The sequence below is a fragment of the Nannizzia gypsea genome, genomic scaffold (genome assembly GCF_000150975.2).
Source record: "Nannizzia gypsea CBS 118893 supercont1.1 genomic scaffold, whole genome shotgun sequence".
In the NCBI taxonomy this organism is placed as follows: Eukaryota; Fungi; Ascomycota; class Eurotiomycetes; order Onygenales; family Arthrodermataceae; genus Nannizzia; species Nannizzia gypsea.
The window spans coordinates 2810109-2824565 of NW_003345201.1; the positions used below are offsets into that span (position 1 = coordinate 2810109).

Below are 14457 nucleotides of genomic sequence, written 5' to 3' on the forward strand. Positions count from 1 at the left end.
CATGGAAAACACAGGAATCTTAATAAGTTATACTATGCATGGTAGCTATTTTCTTATTTTGAATTTTTATTCTCTTTTTCCCTATGGCTTGTATGGCACTTAGTTAAGGCCTCTCTCTGTCTGAAGCTAGCCAAATAAACATGTAGAAAAAAATAATCCCATACAACCTTTCCGCCCACCCCTATTCCCTGAAATACAACCAAGGTTTGGAAAACAAAGAGTAAAATAAAAGAAACTAGGACTATGGCCATAAGAACTCCAACACCTTACTGAACCAATACACAGAAATCTTGACCTCGAGCTGATGGGGGAAAATTAGTAGGGTATTTTCCTCAATGTAGCAATTTTGTATGGCACACCGGACTTAAAAGGCTGAAAAAAATTGGTATCAAAGAACAGGACGACCATCATTCACTCCCTACTGACTCAATGACGGACTTTGGGAGTTGCAAGGAAGTTAAGCCGGCTAAGGGTGAGACCTTTACCCTTCTGAACTTTGCCGATAGGAGTACTACGCTTTGGAGTCACAGTAGCAGGTAAACGTCTCTTGACAGGACTAGGAGTTTGCATCACTGGGGGAGTAGTGGGATTTTGTTTGAGACGCTTGATGAATCGGTCATTCTGTGGGGTTTGGGGCTCTTCGTCAGTATCCTCACGACGCCGCTTCTTGTTTGTTATTCCGTGTGGGATTGGGGCGCGTTCCAGAACCGGTTGAAGCTTGCTTGCCCTCAGAGGTGAAACGTTCTCTTGAGCAGCAGGGGACTGAAACTTGAAAGTGAAGCCGGGAACCCTTCTTTCGTGCGGGGGAGTGGTTGGTGGAAGAGTTGGATAGAGGACATCTCGAGAGCCACTGGTTTGAGATTTTGAAGCAACAGCGGAAGGAGATGCATCGTTGCAAGCGTCACGAAGTTTTGTGCTGGCCGAGAAATCCACAGTCTTCTTCGATGACGAAATAGTCATTGAGGGTTTAAAGCTGTCTGATAGACCGAGCAGTTTGGTGTCAAAATCTGCTCGTGGCAAAGGCTGATGGGTACCAGCAGCAATCTTTTCAGGGTCACTGGAAAAGAGAGGCTGAGGTCGACGGAGGATGGATTTCAGTTTGGGCATGTTAGACTTGTACTTGACATCTGTCTGGGGGGTCTTGGGAGCCGCAAACAATGATCTGCGAGTTGGTGAACGTGATATAGATTGAGCTTTCACAGTATGGGGGTATTTAACGCTTGTAGCACGAGCGATGGTAGGCTTCTGTGGTGTAGTAAACTTAGATTTATCTAGCGGAGCCAGATTTAAAGGCGGCTTGTTCTGAACGTGTGAGCTATCACCAGATAAGGGAGTCCGAGTAGATTGCGTCGCACTCGCTTGACCTCCGCGCTGCGGGATAGAGGGGCCTGTGGAGGTTGCTCTGGAGGCTGGTGTGATTCGAGTTTTCGTTGGGACATATTTCTCAGGATCGCCAAGTTGAGCTTTGGAGCTTTTGCGCTTGAGGTCTTTAACCGGTGATGTTTGGCTAGGCTCAACCCGAGCTCTAAAAGCGGATGGATGCCCCTCGATGGAGTCCATCTTTCGGAACTGGGCCATATGTGCAGAGCTAAAGCGTCCCGCAATGCCTTTGGGCTTCGCGATCTTCCGAGCAGTTGGCTGAGCTTCGGCCTCCTCATCCTTACGCTTCTGTGCGTTTTGTTCAATCACCATCTGTGATTTAATTCTTGCAGCTTCCTCTCGGAGGCTTTCCATAAGCTTCTTTGCTTCCTGGCTAAGTTGGGATTCTCCACAAGAAAATTTGAAGTCGAAGCTCATCTTGCTGAGTTCATCGGCATTTGAAACCCTTTTTTTAGATGGCGTATTTATTACCGAGGGCACAGGTTGATTTGAACTTTTTGAATTATCGTGGATAGGCCGGAATCCTAACTGCAATCCAGAATCCGGTTTCTTTGTAGTGCTTTGCTGGGCTTTGCTAGGATGCATTTCTTCCACACTAGGCTTGATAGCGCCGTGGTTGTCAGGGGTCTTGGGAGTTATTTTGTTTTTGGTCGTTGATGATGGAACTGGGGTTAACATGGTCTTGGAGGGGTTTGTTTTGGGCGTAGAAGGAACCGATTCGAGGAGCTTTTTCGTCTCTGCAGAGGGGTCCTCACATATCTCAGCCAAACGCTTAGAAGGAGAGCGCTTTATACCCATGTCGATAGGCTAATCAATAATAATTAGCACTGGACTATGTCCTGAAAGATATTTTTCATGAGTATTTGTGGTGTATTTCTCACTTCAATAGCCGGCGTCTGGCCTCTTAATCGAGCAGACCTGCGGGTTGCCATGGCAAAGCACAACACCTCTTGAGTCACAAAGAAACTAGACTAGTAACGCTCTATAGCTCGGAAGAGACGTTCTCAATGCGCCCTAATTTTGTATCTGAGAAACAGCGCTTGTCTGTAAGCTGCTTTGCTCTGTGAGCGCGGGATGCCTTCCTGTCTTCCTGTGCTCGACGTTGAACTGTTGTGGATGAAACGGATCCGGTAGAAAGTAAACAAACCGCTGCTTAGCTAAGCTGATGTCACGGGAAACAAACAATGCAAACAGATGACATAATTTAGCTTAGTCATTGTCATCAGCGACTCCAACGACATCAAATCCAATTGGAATTCCCAACATTCCTCCTTCAGGCCTCCATGGCAGATACCCTCTATTGTATGCTAAAGCAGAGCCGATAACTATTCCCAATCAGCAAAGTTAGCAAGCGAACGATCACGCAAAACTCATTTATAATTTGCCACTGATATTAGAGCTTCCATTCTGGGCGTGCAATCAGCTACAATACTAATGCAGGTCTTGGAGCCCTGCCGCAGCCATCTGCGTTTATCTCCGGCCTGGATCGGCCCAACGACTTACATAGTCGATGTTGCTACTCCAAGCAGTGATACAAACAAGCCCCGTCTGTCCAGCATACCCAACTCCCAACTTCAAGTCCATTCTACGTTTGAATGGCTACCGCAACCTTGGAATACCGAGTGACGATGCAAGAATTATAAGCTGTCATACACTCGGATAGCTGCAGTGACGTTGGGTTAGCAGCCCGGATAACCTTTATTGCCTGTTATTGATAACTTTTGGATACTCCGTATCATTTAACTGGTGTACTCCCGTTTTCTAAATATAGCCATAGCGATAAATGTACACTTTCTGCAGGGCAACTGCACTACTGACTTACGAGCACCGACCGTGGAACACAGCCTCAGCTTTTGCGTTTCGCACGGGTATATCCCGAGATCAGCAATTACCCAACACTTTGCTTGTACTCCTTCAACATACTCCGTTGTTTTGATTTGAAAAGAACGAAAGGTGGTGGTGTTTTGGAAAGATTATGCTATAAAATTATCCAATCACAGTCCAAAGGGGTAGGTCTCGTCTGCGCCAATATGGCCGTGCGGCTGATGTGTTACCAAAGGTTTGACGGCCTCAGTTTGCTCAAACCAAACAAAGCCGTCAAACTGATCTGCGAGATCAGCGGACGAGTAATGCGAGGTACGTTCGGTTTTGGGGCGATAGATAACTCCAATAAATCGTTCCAATCGGGGTGATGCCATTCTCATAGCATGGAGCAGCTCGGGGCTCGCGATATTCTTCCTGAGCTCGAGATAAAAAGTCTTTTGTCCACACTGATGGGCCAGGTGTTCCCAAGAATCACTTCTTGAAGGCACTACATCCATGATATCCACATCGCCACCCCATTCGTGGGCTGCTGCGACGGTGCCGATATGCGTACCGCACCCAACCAGAGCAACATTGTCTCTGCCGAATTCCTCACGACAAAGCTGGCCGATATTTAGCTCTCCCCTGCGCCTCCCCATACTAGTATATCTGGCATCGCCAATGTGGCTATTGTGTGCCCAGACAACAACTTTGGACGTTGAACCTTTGGCACTGAGGAGGCGTTTCAGAGTCTCGAACATATGGGAGTCTCTAAGCGACCAAGAGTCAATCGAACCTGAATACATTGCCCTGTAATAAGCCTCCGCGTCGGCTACCAAGTAGGCGTTTTGTTCGGCACTATGGAACTCATCTCCATCCTGGTGAGCTGCAGTGTATTCTAGGCGCTTCTGGAGAAGATCGCGGAGCATGTCGAGTACAGCTTCTTCACAAGTTTTCATTCCACTGTCAAGATAACTCGCTAATCCATATTCTGTCGGATATTCAACCCATGGCTGCAAACATCCATATCGCTGGCGCGCGAGCTTCGCCATTCTTGGGTCAATTGCGTCTAGGTATTTGATGATGGAGTCTATGGATCTGCCCATACTGTACAAATCCAATCCATAAAAACCAACTCGGCTGGCTGATGAAAGACTACGATTATAGTCCCTCATCCAGTGTACCATATCTTGCACATCTGAATTCTGCCACATCCAAGTTGGAAATCGTTGGAAGGCTGGTTCATCGGGTCGTTCAATTCTTGCTTTATCTCCTGGGCGCTGTCGGACATATCTGTCTACCGCTTCCGAATCAGGCCAATCTGCCTCGACGGTTACAGCATTAAACCCATGATGTTGAATTAGGTATTTGGTTATCTCTGCGCGAGCTCGGTAGAACTCTGATGTGCCATGGGTTCCATCCCCAAGTAACACAACTTTATACTTTCCAAGATGATCAAATCGAGATCCGAATGACTCGCTTGAAATATCTGGGAGAGGCTTGGCATTTGATTTTATAAGATCAACAAGCTTAGCGGCAGCCATAGTGTCTTGTTTGCATTTAGGTAAGCTGAACAGGAATTGGTCGTAAAGGAGACCCCGACCCAATATCAATAGTCTTCAATTCAGCTTGAATATATCATTATAGGGAGAAGACGATAAAGTGACCCCAAATGGACTGCAATGGATTGGTTATAAATGTTCAACTTTGGTAACGCCACTGATGACTTCATTTTTGCCAAGAACCTGGCACCTTCCTTGTTTACAATTGATATAAAATGAAAGAACTACACAGTGACTAGAAGGAGAGAAATATGTCAACAACGCAAGCCAGATCTTTATATCAATACTACGATATAAGGTGATTCGCTTGACGGTCACAAGACTACGCTACTGCCCGTCACGGCGAGATAGCCGCGATAAGTTCAACGTCTTACCAGCAGAGTACCGTACTACCTCAGTTCTAAAAGGCTCTAGCGAATAACAATGGCTTTAGACAACGTGGAAACCAAGTCCAGGGTGGAAAAGTTTGAGTTCGTCATGGAAAGAGTGTATGGCAACTATAGAGACGTTTCGGATCCATGTGCATGGACACCTCCTCCTGCCCCAGGTGGACATCGTGGCCGGTATCTATGGACTGATGCTTTTGGAGTCATAAATTTTCTGACACTTTACAAAATGCACACTGAGCTAAAAGCTGAAAGCGGATATCCAGAGAGATATCTCACATTCGCTGAACGACTTGTGGATACCGTTCATGATGTTTTGGGGAGAACTCGGGATGGAACTTCCCGTTTACCAGGCGCCACTGATTCGGAGCCATTAGCTGGAGGCCTAAGAATTGGGAAGGTCGACGAGACCGGCTCGGATGGTGACGGGCAATACCATCACTATCTAACGCAATGGATGTTTGCCCTCAACCGGCTGTCAATGGCAACTGGGAACCCGATCTACAACAGGCAGGCCTGCTTACTAGGCAAAGCAATCCATCCACACTTCCTCGTAGGGCTCGAGACAGACCGCCCCCGTATGGTATGGAAGGTAGCGATGGACCTTTCACGGCCTCTTGTTTCTAGCGAAGGAAACCTAGATCCGTTGGACGGATTTGTCACATTCTCTTTGGTGCAGGCGTCTGCTAAGAAGTTCGGTGACGGTGAAGTATTTAGGGAGGAGATATCTAACTACAAGAAGGTATCCGAACGTAGGGGGGGCCATATCCCGTCATTGGATTTCCTTGACCTGGGGATGACTCTTGTCTCAGTCCAGTGGTTTTATGATGAAGACTGGGCTGTCACCTTAGCATCTCGGTGTTGCAACATCCTGAGTGAGTTCCAAAAATTCTACTACAGCAGAACCAGCTGCCATTTCATGGCAGCGATTTTTCTAGGAGACCAGATAACTAAGCTTCTTGTTACCCAGAAAATTTGTTTGATGAGGAGTATCACTTGAAGTTCGGCGCAAGCCGCCTCGCATTCAGGGAATTCGGAGCGTGTCTTGGCATCGAATGTTTCAGGGCAACAGTAGGTCCAGAGGGCGATTTATATGACTACTTCAAGGAAATGTCAGACGCCATGATTGAACAATATAACGATGACGGTACACAAACACCAAACGAGCTGAAGCCTATCACCAGAGTCATGTTCGCTTCTGCACTGATTCCAGGGGGTAAGAAATATCCTTCAAATTTCGTATAATGTTCTACTTACACTTTGTTCCTAGCCTTCCAAGCTGGTTTTTTTGGACCTGAGCATATCAAGACGGTGACTTAGTCGAAACAAAGACAGGAGAAAGGAGAGATTGTAAGATATACGCGAAAGGCTATGAGGTCTAGGCCGACTGCTGTGAATTGCCTGTATATCATAACTGTTACGATGCACTAAAGTGAGGGGGAGAAAGAGTAAGGTGCTGTAGGAACTCGAGCATTGCTCCCAATTCGTGAGCGCAAGCATAAATTAGAAATGGATGCAACTGCCAGATTTATCGTTAATAATGCATGGTCTATTTCATTGATCTAAAATTAAACTCCAGGGATGCCAATAAACCCACGCCACGCTGGTAGGGAACGAGGCAGTATATGCACCAAATATACCGTAGCGAGAGCAAGGACCAAACCCGACATCTTTGATTCGCAGAAATTGTTAGTGAATGAAGGGCGGATACCCAAGGGAATGAAGGGAGCAGCTCGTCGACGAAAGCGGCTGATGACTGACCTTTTCAAGCCATGTATGAAACCAAATCCCTGTCATGAGTAACATCCACAAGGATAGGCCCACAATCGTCCAAACGAATTTCCTAGAGAGCTCCGCAAGAAGCTGTTTGATATCATTGGGTCCACCATTGGTAACTCGTTTGTCTGTGGTCCTTTGAGCTGGCTCTCTAGCATCACAATCATTACTGTTGCTAATAATGGCCGAAGACCTTGAGCCCAGCATCTCAAATATCAAAAATGCACTTGCTAAAACCAGCATAAACGCGTGTCCGCTCACATCGTGACCACCTTTCCAGGTACCCCCTGAAGCCTTGCACAACACCGAGGTCAGGACTACAGTCGGAGGTAACTCGGCTTGCGAACGATCATCAAACACTTGTTGGGTTATTTCGCATTTCCCACCGGTGGCAAGAAACCCGCGATCGATTATGGGGGCCCCAAAGCACCATTGTGTAGTCAAGATCCAGGAAAAAGTAACTAGAGAATAACGGAGGAGAGCTTGTCCGACGCGTCGCATTCGATAGTCTGCAGAGACCCTTTTACTAGTGAATGCATCCTGCGTTAGAAGTAGTGATAGGAATGCTAGGCTCGTCCAGAGCCATCCGATTTTAACGAAATATACGTTGAAGACATTTCCCTTTCGGGCAAAATAATTGACCGGTTGTGAAGAGTGTGAGGATATCGAGGCTGCGCTTGAAGGGTTCGCGGTCGGTGATATCCGGGAGTAAATGGAGCCCATAATAAGAGTTAGAGGGTAGATGGCAAGCAATAGGGCAGGTGGTTGTGAATAAAGGTGGCCGATCGGTGCTTTCGACTTCGGCATTTCTGATACCGGATTGTTGGAAACCATCTTTGAGGAATATCGAGGGGTCCAACTGCGGAATTCAGAGGTGCGGATATTTAATGAAAGCACAGGAAAAGTAGTGCTGCATACCTAAAGAGTGTATGACCACATATATCTAACTGTAACACGAGCTTCTCTAGAGCCTTTAAGCAGCCAGTTGGTGGTGTCTTTTTTTGATGTTGAAGCGTAAAAGTTGGATGTTGATGACGTTGAGATCATTGTGGCACGTGACGAGCTTTGGCCCAGGCCCGAGGTTAAAAAAATAGCTTAACTTGAGGTCGACTTCGTTTTACCTACTTTTTATTGCTAGACATCGCGTTGCTTAACTATCTGTTCGGAGACGGATACATAGGAAGAGAGGAAGAGAAAACGTGATGCTGGCCTGTATGGGAAGATTTGGCGCCTTTGTGGTATGCGATTTCCTCGGAAACTACTCCGTAGTCTCTGGACCGCCGTTCTGGGTGCCTACATCGAGGTCGCGTTACCATTGCCTATAGGGAAAGGAAATATTCAAGCATTCAGATTTCCCTGCATCTCGACGCTTGAGAAACGAGATGAGAGACTAAGAAATGAATGTGTCACCGGGATTAATACAGTGTGCAGACCCGCCATTTTTGAGATGGGAGGTCTGTACTCCCCCCCAAAAGCTTTGGGGCTTCACAAAGTACACATGCATCAAAGAACCGAATTGGGAAGCCATACTGGCATAAATTTTTATGCCCCCTATACCGCCACACCATCCTAGCCCTCTTCGGCCCTTATTGCTTCGTTATCAGCCCTGGATACACATGTGCAACGCCTTTTCCGCCCCTTGCAGCTAATGTTTTCTCGAAACGCCGTTCACGCTGAAAGTAATCTCGAATCTAACCGGCAGGCCTCCAGAGAGATGTAACCGTGTGCTTTCGGGGCTCTCTTACCGTTGTTTATTTTCTTTTCTTTTCTTTTTGAACGGCTTAGATGGGCTAAGATGGCGGGAAGGGGCATCACACCTGGCGGAGACTATCAGAAGTGTCGATTCCCTTCATCTTTCCCTTCTTTCCTTTAGCCTTTTCCTTTTCATCTTTAAAAATGACTTCTTCTTTCATTCAGGGCTACTTTTGATGGAAAGGTTCAGTGGTGATAGCTCATCTTGCCGCGGGTATTCATGATCAACGACCGTTGTTCGATGCCCTCTTCAGGCCACGTTGGGACAACTAGCAGACCGATACTGAATACCTTGGGGGTACCTCATGGCCCGCATCGTGTTTTGCAACTACACGATGGAGCTTAAATCAATGTATTCAACATCAGAAGTATATTTCCATGGTGCTACAAGAGCAGATCATGATGCACTTGGCAGCAGCTACAGGACCTTGCTATTTACCATTCCTGTTTGAAGCCCTTTGAATAACAGCGCATAAAATCTGCAACTACGCCGTTTGCAAACTTCGAATGCAAAATTATCCTCCGTTTCCTTGAAATTTCCAACCAGCTGCTAGTTAATGATGCGCTGCAACATGCTATGCTTATATTGATCCTTGTTTTCTACTGCTTCGAGACTAACGGCCTAGAGCCTCCCCATTCACGGAGGGCTCTGGCTTCCCAAATATACGAATACTCTTGTATTCGAAATTCCTACGGAGTATAACTCTGTTAATCGAACCTCTAGAATATGCGGAAGACTGAGCTGAAAAAGGGTTATTAAACTTCCTCTCAAAGGCTTCGCCGCTGTGGCTCAATAACCACTTGATGGGAACATAACTTTTGTCTTGCAAACGCGCCGATGGCCACACCGTCATTATTGGCTACCCAGTATGCTGGATAGTGCAATACGTTGGTGAGCGGGTGGCTTTGAAATGTACCGTCCCTCGCCCTCAACGGTACATTGACCGCCCAGCGTTTTTCTTCTATCATTGAGGTATCCACACCACCCTGGCTTTGTAACGCCACGACATGGTGACAAACAGCTCACTAACTGCCCTGGTGTCCCAGGGCGTTGTTTCTTGTTGTGTTTTTTTTTTTCTTTGGGTTTTTATATTCTGTCTGCATATACTCCGATTCCCCCCCCCCCCCCCCCCCCCCACAAGGGCAGATGGAAACCTTCGAGTTATTCGAATAAAGTATTACCGCCGTACTGCGCACGGATCATCTCGTCTCTGTATCCAAAGGAAGAAAAAAAGCAAAAGTCTGGGGCATCATATATACCGATAACCGATATAAGTACTCCGTGTGAAGTACACTCTTGCTCTCCAAGTCTTCCATACCCATCCATCATCGCTCTCCTCCAACCGGCAGACTACCAGCCAGGTTTCCCCTCTGCCCCTTTTCACGTAGCGCAGCGACAATCATCTCGAAGCATACTTCCCTGCTTCTGCTCCTCTCGTTACTCTTACCTGCCCTTTCTCTCTCAAGGAGGTCAAATTCTCAGAACTGCTAACCGATGCCTTCAGAGGGTGTCCCCAAGTGCCAGCGGTGCCGTAGGGATCACAAGAAGGTTAGATGGCTGGCGCATTACCCCCCTCATATGTGTGGGTTCCTAACGAAGGATCTAGTGCTCACCCGAGAACAGGCAATGGCCAGGGACAAAGTGTGACCGTTGTGAGAACTATGGCTACGAGTGTTCCGAAAACCTTATGGCGCGAAGGTCGTCTCAGAAAGATATGGACACATCACAGCCAGTTAACCGTCTTATGGAAGCCTACCCGCATAATCGATTTTTTGGCTGCCCCCAGGAAATACCGCGACCAGTACCCGTACACCCTCAGATTCCCGCTGTTGGCGTAATCAACCAGCAAACGCACTTTCAGTCCCCTTGGGCAGGGCTATTTGACTACCTGAGGAATGTCGACTGGCTCAGCTTAACCTGCTCTCCTACTCCTATGACTTCCAATCCATTTTTTACAATGTTCCGCTCATCTATCTGCCCAGTACCCGATATTTCAGCAACTCCGCTGGGCCAGCGATTGATGTACCTGGAAGCATTCGCGCAAAGCCAGAGATATATGCAGGACCCCTCGGTCGCCCTCTCTGCATCTCCGCTGGAGATATCTATCAATCTCATAGCTACACGGTTACAGAGGGATTTTCCTCGAATAACTGGCATGTTTAGCTTCGATGAACTTGTCTCTATTTGTGGCACCTATGTTCGCTACGGCTCTTACTGGAACGTGTTTCGGACCGCCCTCCAGACCGATGAAATCCTGCTTGTCGACCCTGCTTTTTCATTCGATATGGATATACCTAAAACCACATTTGAGAGCGCCCAGCAAATATGGTTATGCCCTGAATTCGGGCTAAAACAGTTCTGTCAAAAACTCTCCGGCGTTAGCCAGATGATTTCTGATCTTGCTCGAACTGAACAACATTCGGAAGCAAGAGCATTTCTCGCATCTAAGATACCCGATCGCATCGAGGAAGTTCTTGGGCCCCGGGTTGCTTCTTCGACAATACACAACTACCCTTCCCCTTTTTTTCCACCAGATACGATGACGAGCTCCCCCGTTGAGTTAACGGACGGTGACGTCTATTCACCTTCCACATCTGCGGGCGGCGACGGGTCTGAAGACGGCTATTCATTAGACGGGAGGGGATTCCAACCCATGACGGAGAGCGACCGCTATAATGATGCCTGCTTTTGGGGTAATTAATAGTCTTACGATTTTTTCCAACGTCTCGGCGCGGTTTGCATGGCGAGTGATGGGTGGGTGGCAGGGGAAAAATTGGCCATACTATTCTTTCAAGATAGGTAATTTTCCGGGCGTTTGAATTCTCCCTGGCTTTCTTTTTTCGTTCTTTTTTTTTTTTTCATTTTCCTTCCTAGGTGGATCTTTTCTTACCGCACTCACCTTGTTTGCCTTGCCTCTAACGGCGCATACGTTGCTATGTGTTTTTTTATATATATTATGGTCGAATAGACAGAACACCGAGTGGATCATCATGATTATCCCAACTCCTTGCCTTGTCATAAGTGCTGCTATTCGCTCGGAACAGGGAGACGGGGCCTTCATTCTTGTATTCGTACGGTGGCTTGGGGTTGGTATGACTTGCAGTCTACGGAGTACCCGTGGCTCCGCTGCTAATGTGGGATCCATGAGAGCCGACGCCATGCAGCGGGAGTAGGTATCTGCTGGAGGACTTCCCACCATAACATTTCTTCTGTATTGCGATAGAGTAGTGCAGGATATTTCTGTAATTTGGCTGAATTTGATACCCCCTTATACAGCGCAAGATACCAGTCCAAATAATGATGATGATCAGTCAATATTTCTTGTCATTTCTCAGCTAAATGCCTCTACTCTAGAAATTCCGCTGAGAACGATGCAAGGGATAAAGCCGCATTGACTGTAGCCTAGCCACAACACGCAGTCTGTGGAATGCATCAGTAGTTTCGGCTTATTGGCTTCCTTTAGTAAAGTGAGAGGGAACGACGTGACAAGGGGTTCGGCCTATGGGAGCCTTGATCTTAGACCCTAGTCCAGTGCACATAGTTCTGTCTCTCCGAGAACTCATTGGTTTTCCGGCTGGAGCATCTAACTAATCGCCGGGCCGGGAACTAGGTCAGCAAGGAAAAATAGAGCAAGGCGTAAGGAGCAGAATCCTTACTATCTCGCCAGCACATCACCAATTAGGGGGCATCTACGGTCCCAAACAAAACTGAACCCCCGCCACACGGATTTAACGCTACGTGTGCGCTAATATAATTCTACCCTTGGATATGCCAGGCTAGCTGGGAAGCAATTTATTTTTCCAGTTCCCGTCATTTCATGTACATACACCCGCCTAATCTGGGTTAATGACCTGCAGGTATAGCAGGCCAAGCTGAGGGGGCTTACCCTTGATATATATGGTACTTGGCTTCCTATCACTTGTTAGCATCTTACCCACGTCAGCTTCATCCAGAATGGCGGTACCTTACATGCTCTTTGGATTTCTCGCAACCTTTATTTTTGGGTTAACTACGGAGTACTCCACACAACCCTATCAGAGACGATAGACATACGTATGAAGCGTAAAAATAGGACAAACTGCGTAGGAAGGGGAGCTGGACCTACAAGAAAAGCAATTGGTGTTAAAGCATGCAAGGATGTTTTCCCTGGTTAGAAATAAACGCAGAACATTTAAAATACGTTAACCAGCGAGACCAACAGTCAACAGTCAACAGTCAACAGGAAAAATATTGGGATATTCTGCACTGCCCCTTTCCATGTTTTTCTCTCACTGCATGTGGTAGTTTTTGAGGGGGTTGGGTCTGTACTTCTATTGCGGGTGTGTATGTTCACCGCCCAACCAGCCATAGTACAGGCACACAGGGCATATAAAAAGTGGTAGAAAAGGCGGTTTCCCTTACTTCGGCCCAAGGTACCAGTGACGGCTTCGTGCATGCACGCCGCCTCTTTGCCAGCCTATTAGTGTGATAATATTTCCCCTCTCGGTGAATGGTGCATGCAGGAGACGTTACATAATCTCTCTTGAGAGTTTATTAAATGTGCTCCAATACCTCGAAAAAGAGAAGTTTGACGGCACCGAACATTGATAGTGCCAGGAAATCCCTATTGAAAATAACCCGGGCTCTGGTTGAGCGGAACACGATGGAAAATGAATACCACCAACAAAATTAGGAGCTTTTATGCAGGGAAACAGGTGGGTGTCTAGGGATCATGTGGTAAGAGTACTCCGTAACGAAGACAGTATATAAGGGAATGAGCATGGGCGGCATCCCTGGAGTCTGATAGGCAGGGCCGCTCCATGTCCAAACAAAGAAACCAGATGGCAGGAACAATACCTGGCCCCTTTCGATGGTGCAAACAGGGGGGAAACAGAACGAGGGGATCCCCTGGAGTGAGGTTTCTGTGATCCTTGTGCTCTGTACCAGGTGCTTGCTTTTTTTCGTCCCGAGTGCTTGGGACCAATTGGGACAGGACGCTGGGAGCCGTAAGAGTGGGATATGGGAGAAATAAGGAGACTGGAGAGGATTGGTTGTTGTTCAGTCCGAGTAACCCGAATAATTCCCTTGTCCAACTAGGAAGGTAGGTTCAGGAAAGGTGTGATGTTGTTGTGTGTTGATGGTTTGAAATCATTCAGCACCCTGAACATAATAGGATATCCTATTACAACGTTTGTGCACTCGAGTTCACAGACCCTTCCAACGCACATATGCTAATGCATGATACAGGATCGCTTTCCCGGTCCTAGCCCGCCCAAGTCATCTCAAAAGCAAAAATAGCAGACGTATGAGGGCAAGTTACTCCGTATCGATCGCCAGGCTGTCAAGATGGCGAGGTGCAGGTGACCTGTAAGTGATAAGCGGGCTGTTCAAGGGTGGTACATGGCGACCTTCCAGCACTCTGCCCAATCTGTCACCCCGGATGCGTTTTGAAGTTTGCCCTAAGTACAGCGGGTGGAGCATTGTGCCTCATGGAAACGTGGATGGATTGGCGAGACGTACGGAGTATTCCGGGGCCGGCAGATCCGTCAATCCAAAGCCCTTGTTTTTTCTGATAGGACTCGTATATGTATCTCATCTACCTATGAGTTAATACACTTCTTTCAGCCTTCTTCACTGATTATCGGGAATTCAGAATTAAAGTTCAGGTCGGCTACTGAAGAATGGCATTCGAGATCCGTCGGGTTGGAAGATTGTGTCTGGCATTGTTGGCGCCGGTGTCAAAGGATGATATGCGATTTTGATTGCGTCCCTCGACCCAATAGCCTGGCAGTCCGGGCCGCCAGTTCTAGTTCCGCCA

The 14457-nt window shown here is 47.3% G+C and overlaps 6 protein-coding genes across 6 annotated transcripts; 2 read left to right on the forward strand and 4 right to left on the reverse strand.

Moving 5' to 3' along the window:
• Positions 1–426: 426 nt before the first annotated feature.
• Positions 427–2312, reverse strand: MGYG_01036 (hypothetical protein; the record flags this gene model as incomplete). The annotated part of the gene is made up of 2 exons (XM_003176904.1): positions 427–2187; positions 2262–2312. 2 exons carry the CDS (start codon positions 2310–2312, stop codon positions 427–429), a joined length of 1812 nt encoding a protein of 603 aa, XP_003176952.1.
• Positions 2313–3374: 1062 nt separating this feature from the next.
• MGYG_01037 (protein-L-isoaspartate(D-aspartate) O-methyltransferase) lies at positions 3375–4727 on the reverse strand (the record flags this gene model as incomplete). Its single annotated transcript, XM_003176905.1, has 1 exon — positions 3375–4727. The coding sequence occupies one exon, from the start codon at positions 4725–4727 to the stop codon at positions 3375–3377; it is 1353 nt and encodes a 450-aa protein (XP_003176953.1).
• Positions 4728–5168: 441 nt separating this feature from the next.
• On the forward strand, positions 5169–6451 carry MGYG_01038 (hypothetical protein; the record flags this gene model as incomplete). The annotated part of the gene is made up of 3 exons (XM_003176906.1): positions 5169–6006; positions 6102–6347; positions 6402–6451. 3 exons carry the CDS (start codon positions 5169–5171, stop codon positions 6449–6451), a joined length of 1134 nt encoding a protein of 377 aa, XP_003176954.1.
• Positions 6452–6699: 248 nt separating this feature from the next.
• On the reverse strand, positions 6700–7741 carry MGYG_01039 (hypothetical protein; the record flags this gene model as incomplete). The annotated part of the gene is made up of 2 exons (XM_003176907.1): positions 6700–6801; positions 6893–7741. The coding sequence occupies 2 exons, from the start codon at positions 7739–7741 to the stop codon at positions 6700–6702; spliced, it is 951 nt and encodes a 316-aa protein (XP_003176955.1).
• A 2413-nt stretch (positions 7742–10154) lies between these two features.
• Positions 10155–11361, forward strand: MGYG_01040 (hypothetical protein; the record flags this gene model as incomplete). The annotated part of the gene is made up of 2 exons (XM_003176908.1): positions 10155–10208; positions 10267–11361. The coding sequence occupies 2 exons, from the start codon at positions 10155–10157 to the stop codon at positions 11359–11361; spliced, it is 1149 nt and encodes a 382-aa protein (XP_003176956.1).
• Positions 11362–12405: 1044 nt separating this feature from the next.
• Positions 12406–13008, reverse strand: MGYG_01041 (hypothetical protein; the record flags this gene model as incomplete). Its single annotated transcript, XM_003176909.1, has 5 exons — positions 12406–12493; positions 12547–12572; positions 12630–12652; positions 12714–12761; positions 12933–13008. 5 exons carry the CDS (start codon positions 13006–13008, stop codon positions 12406–12408), a joined length of 261 nt encoding a protein of 86 aa, XP_003176957.1.
• Positions 13009–14457: the final 1449 nt, after the last annotated feature.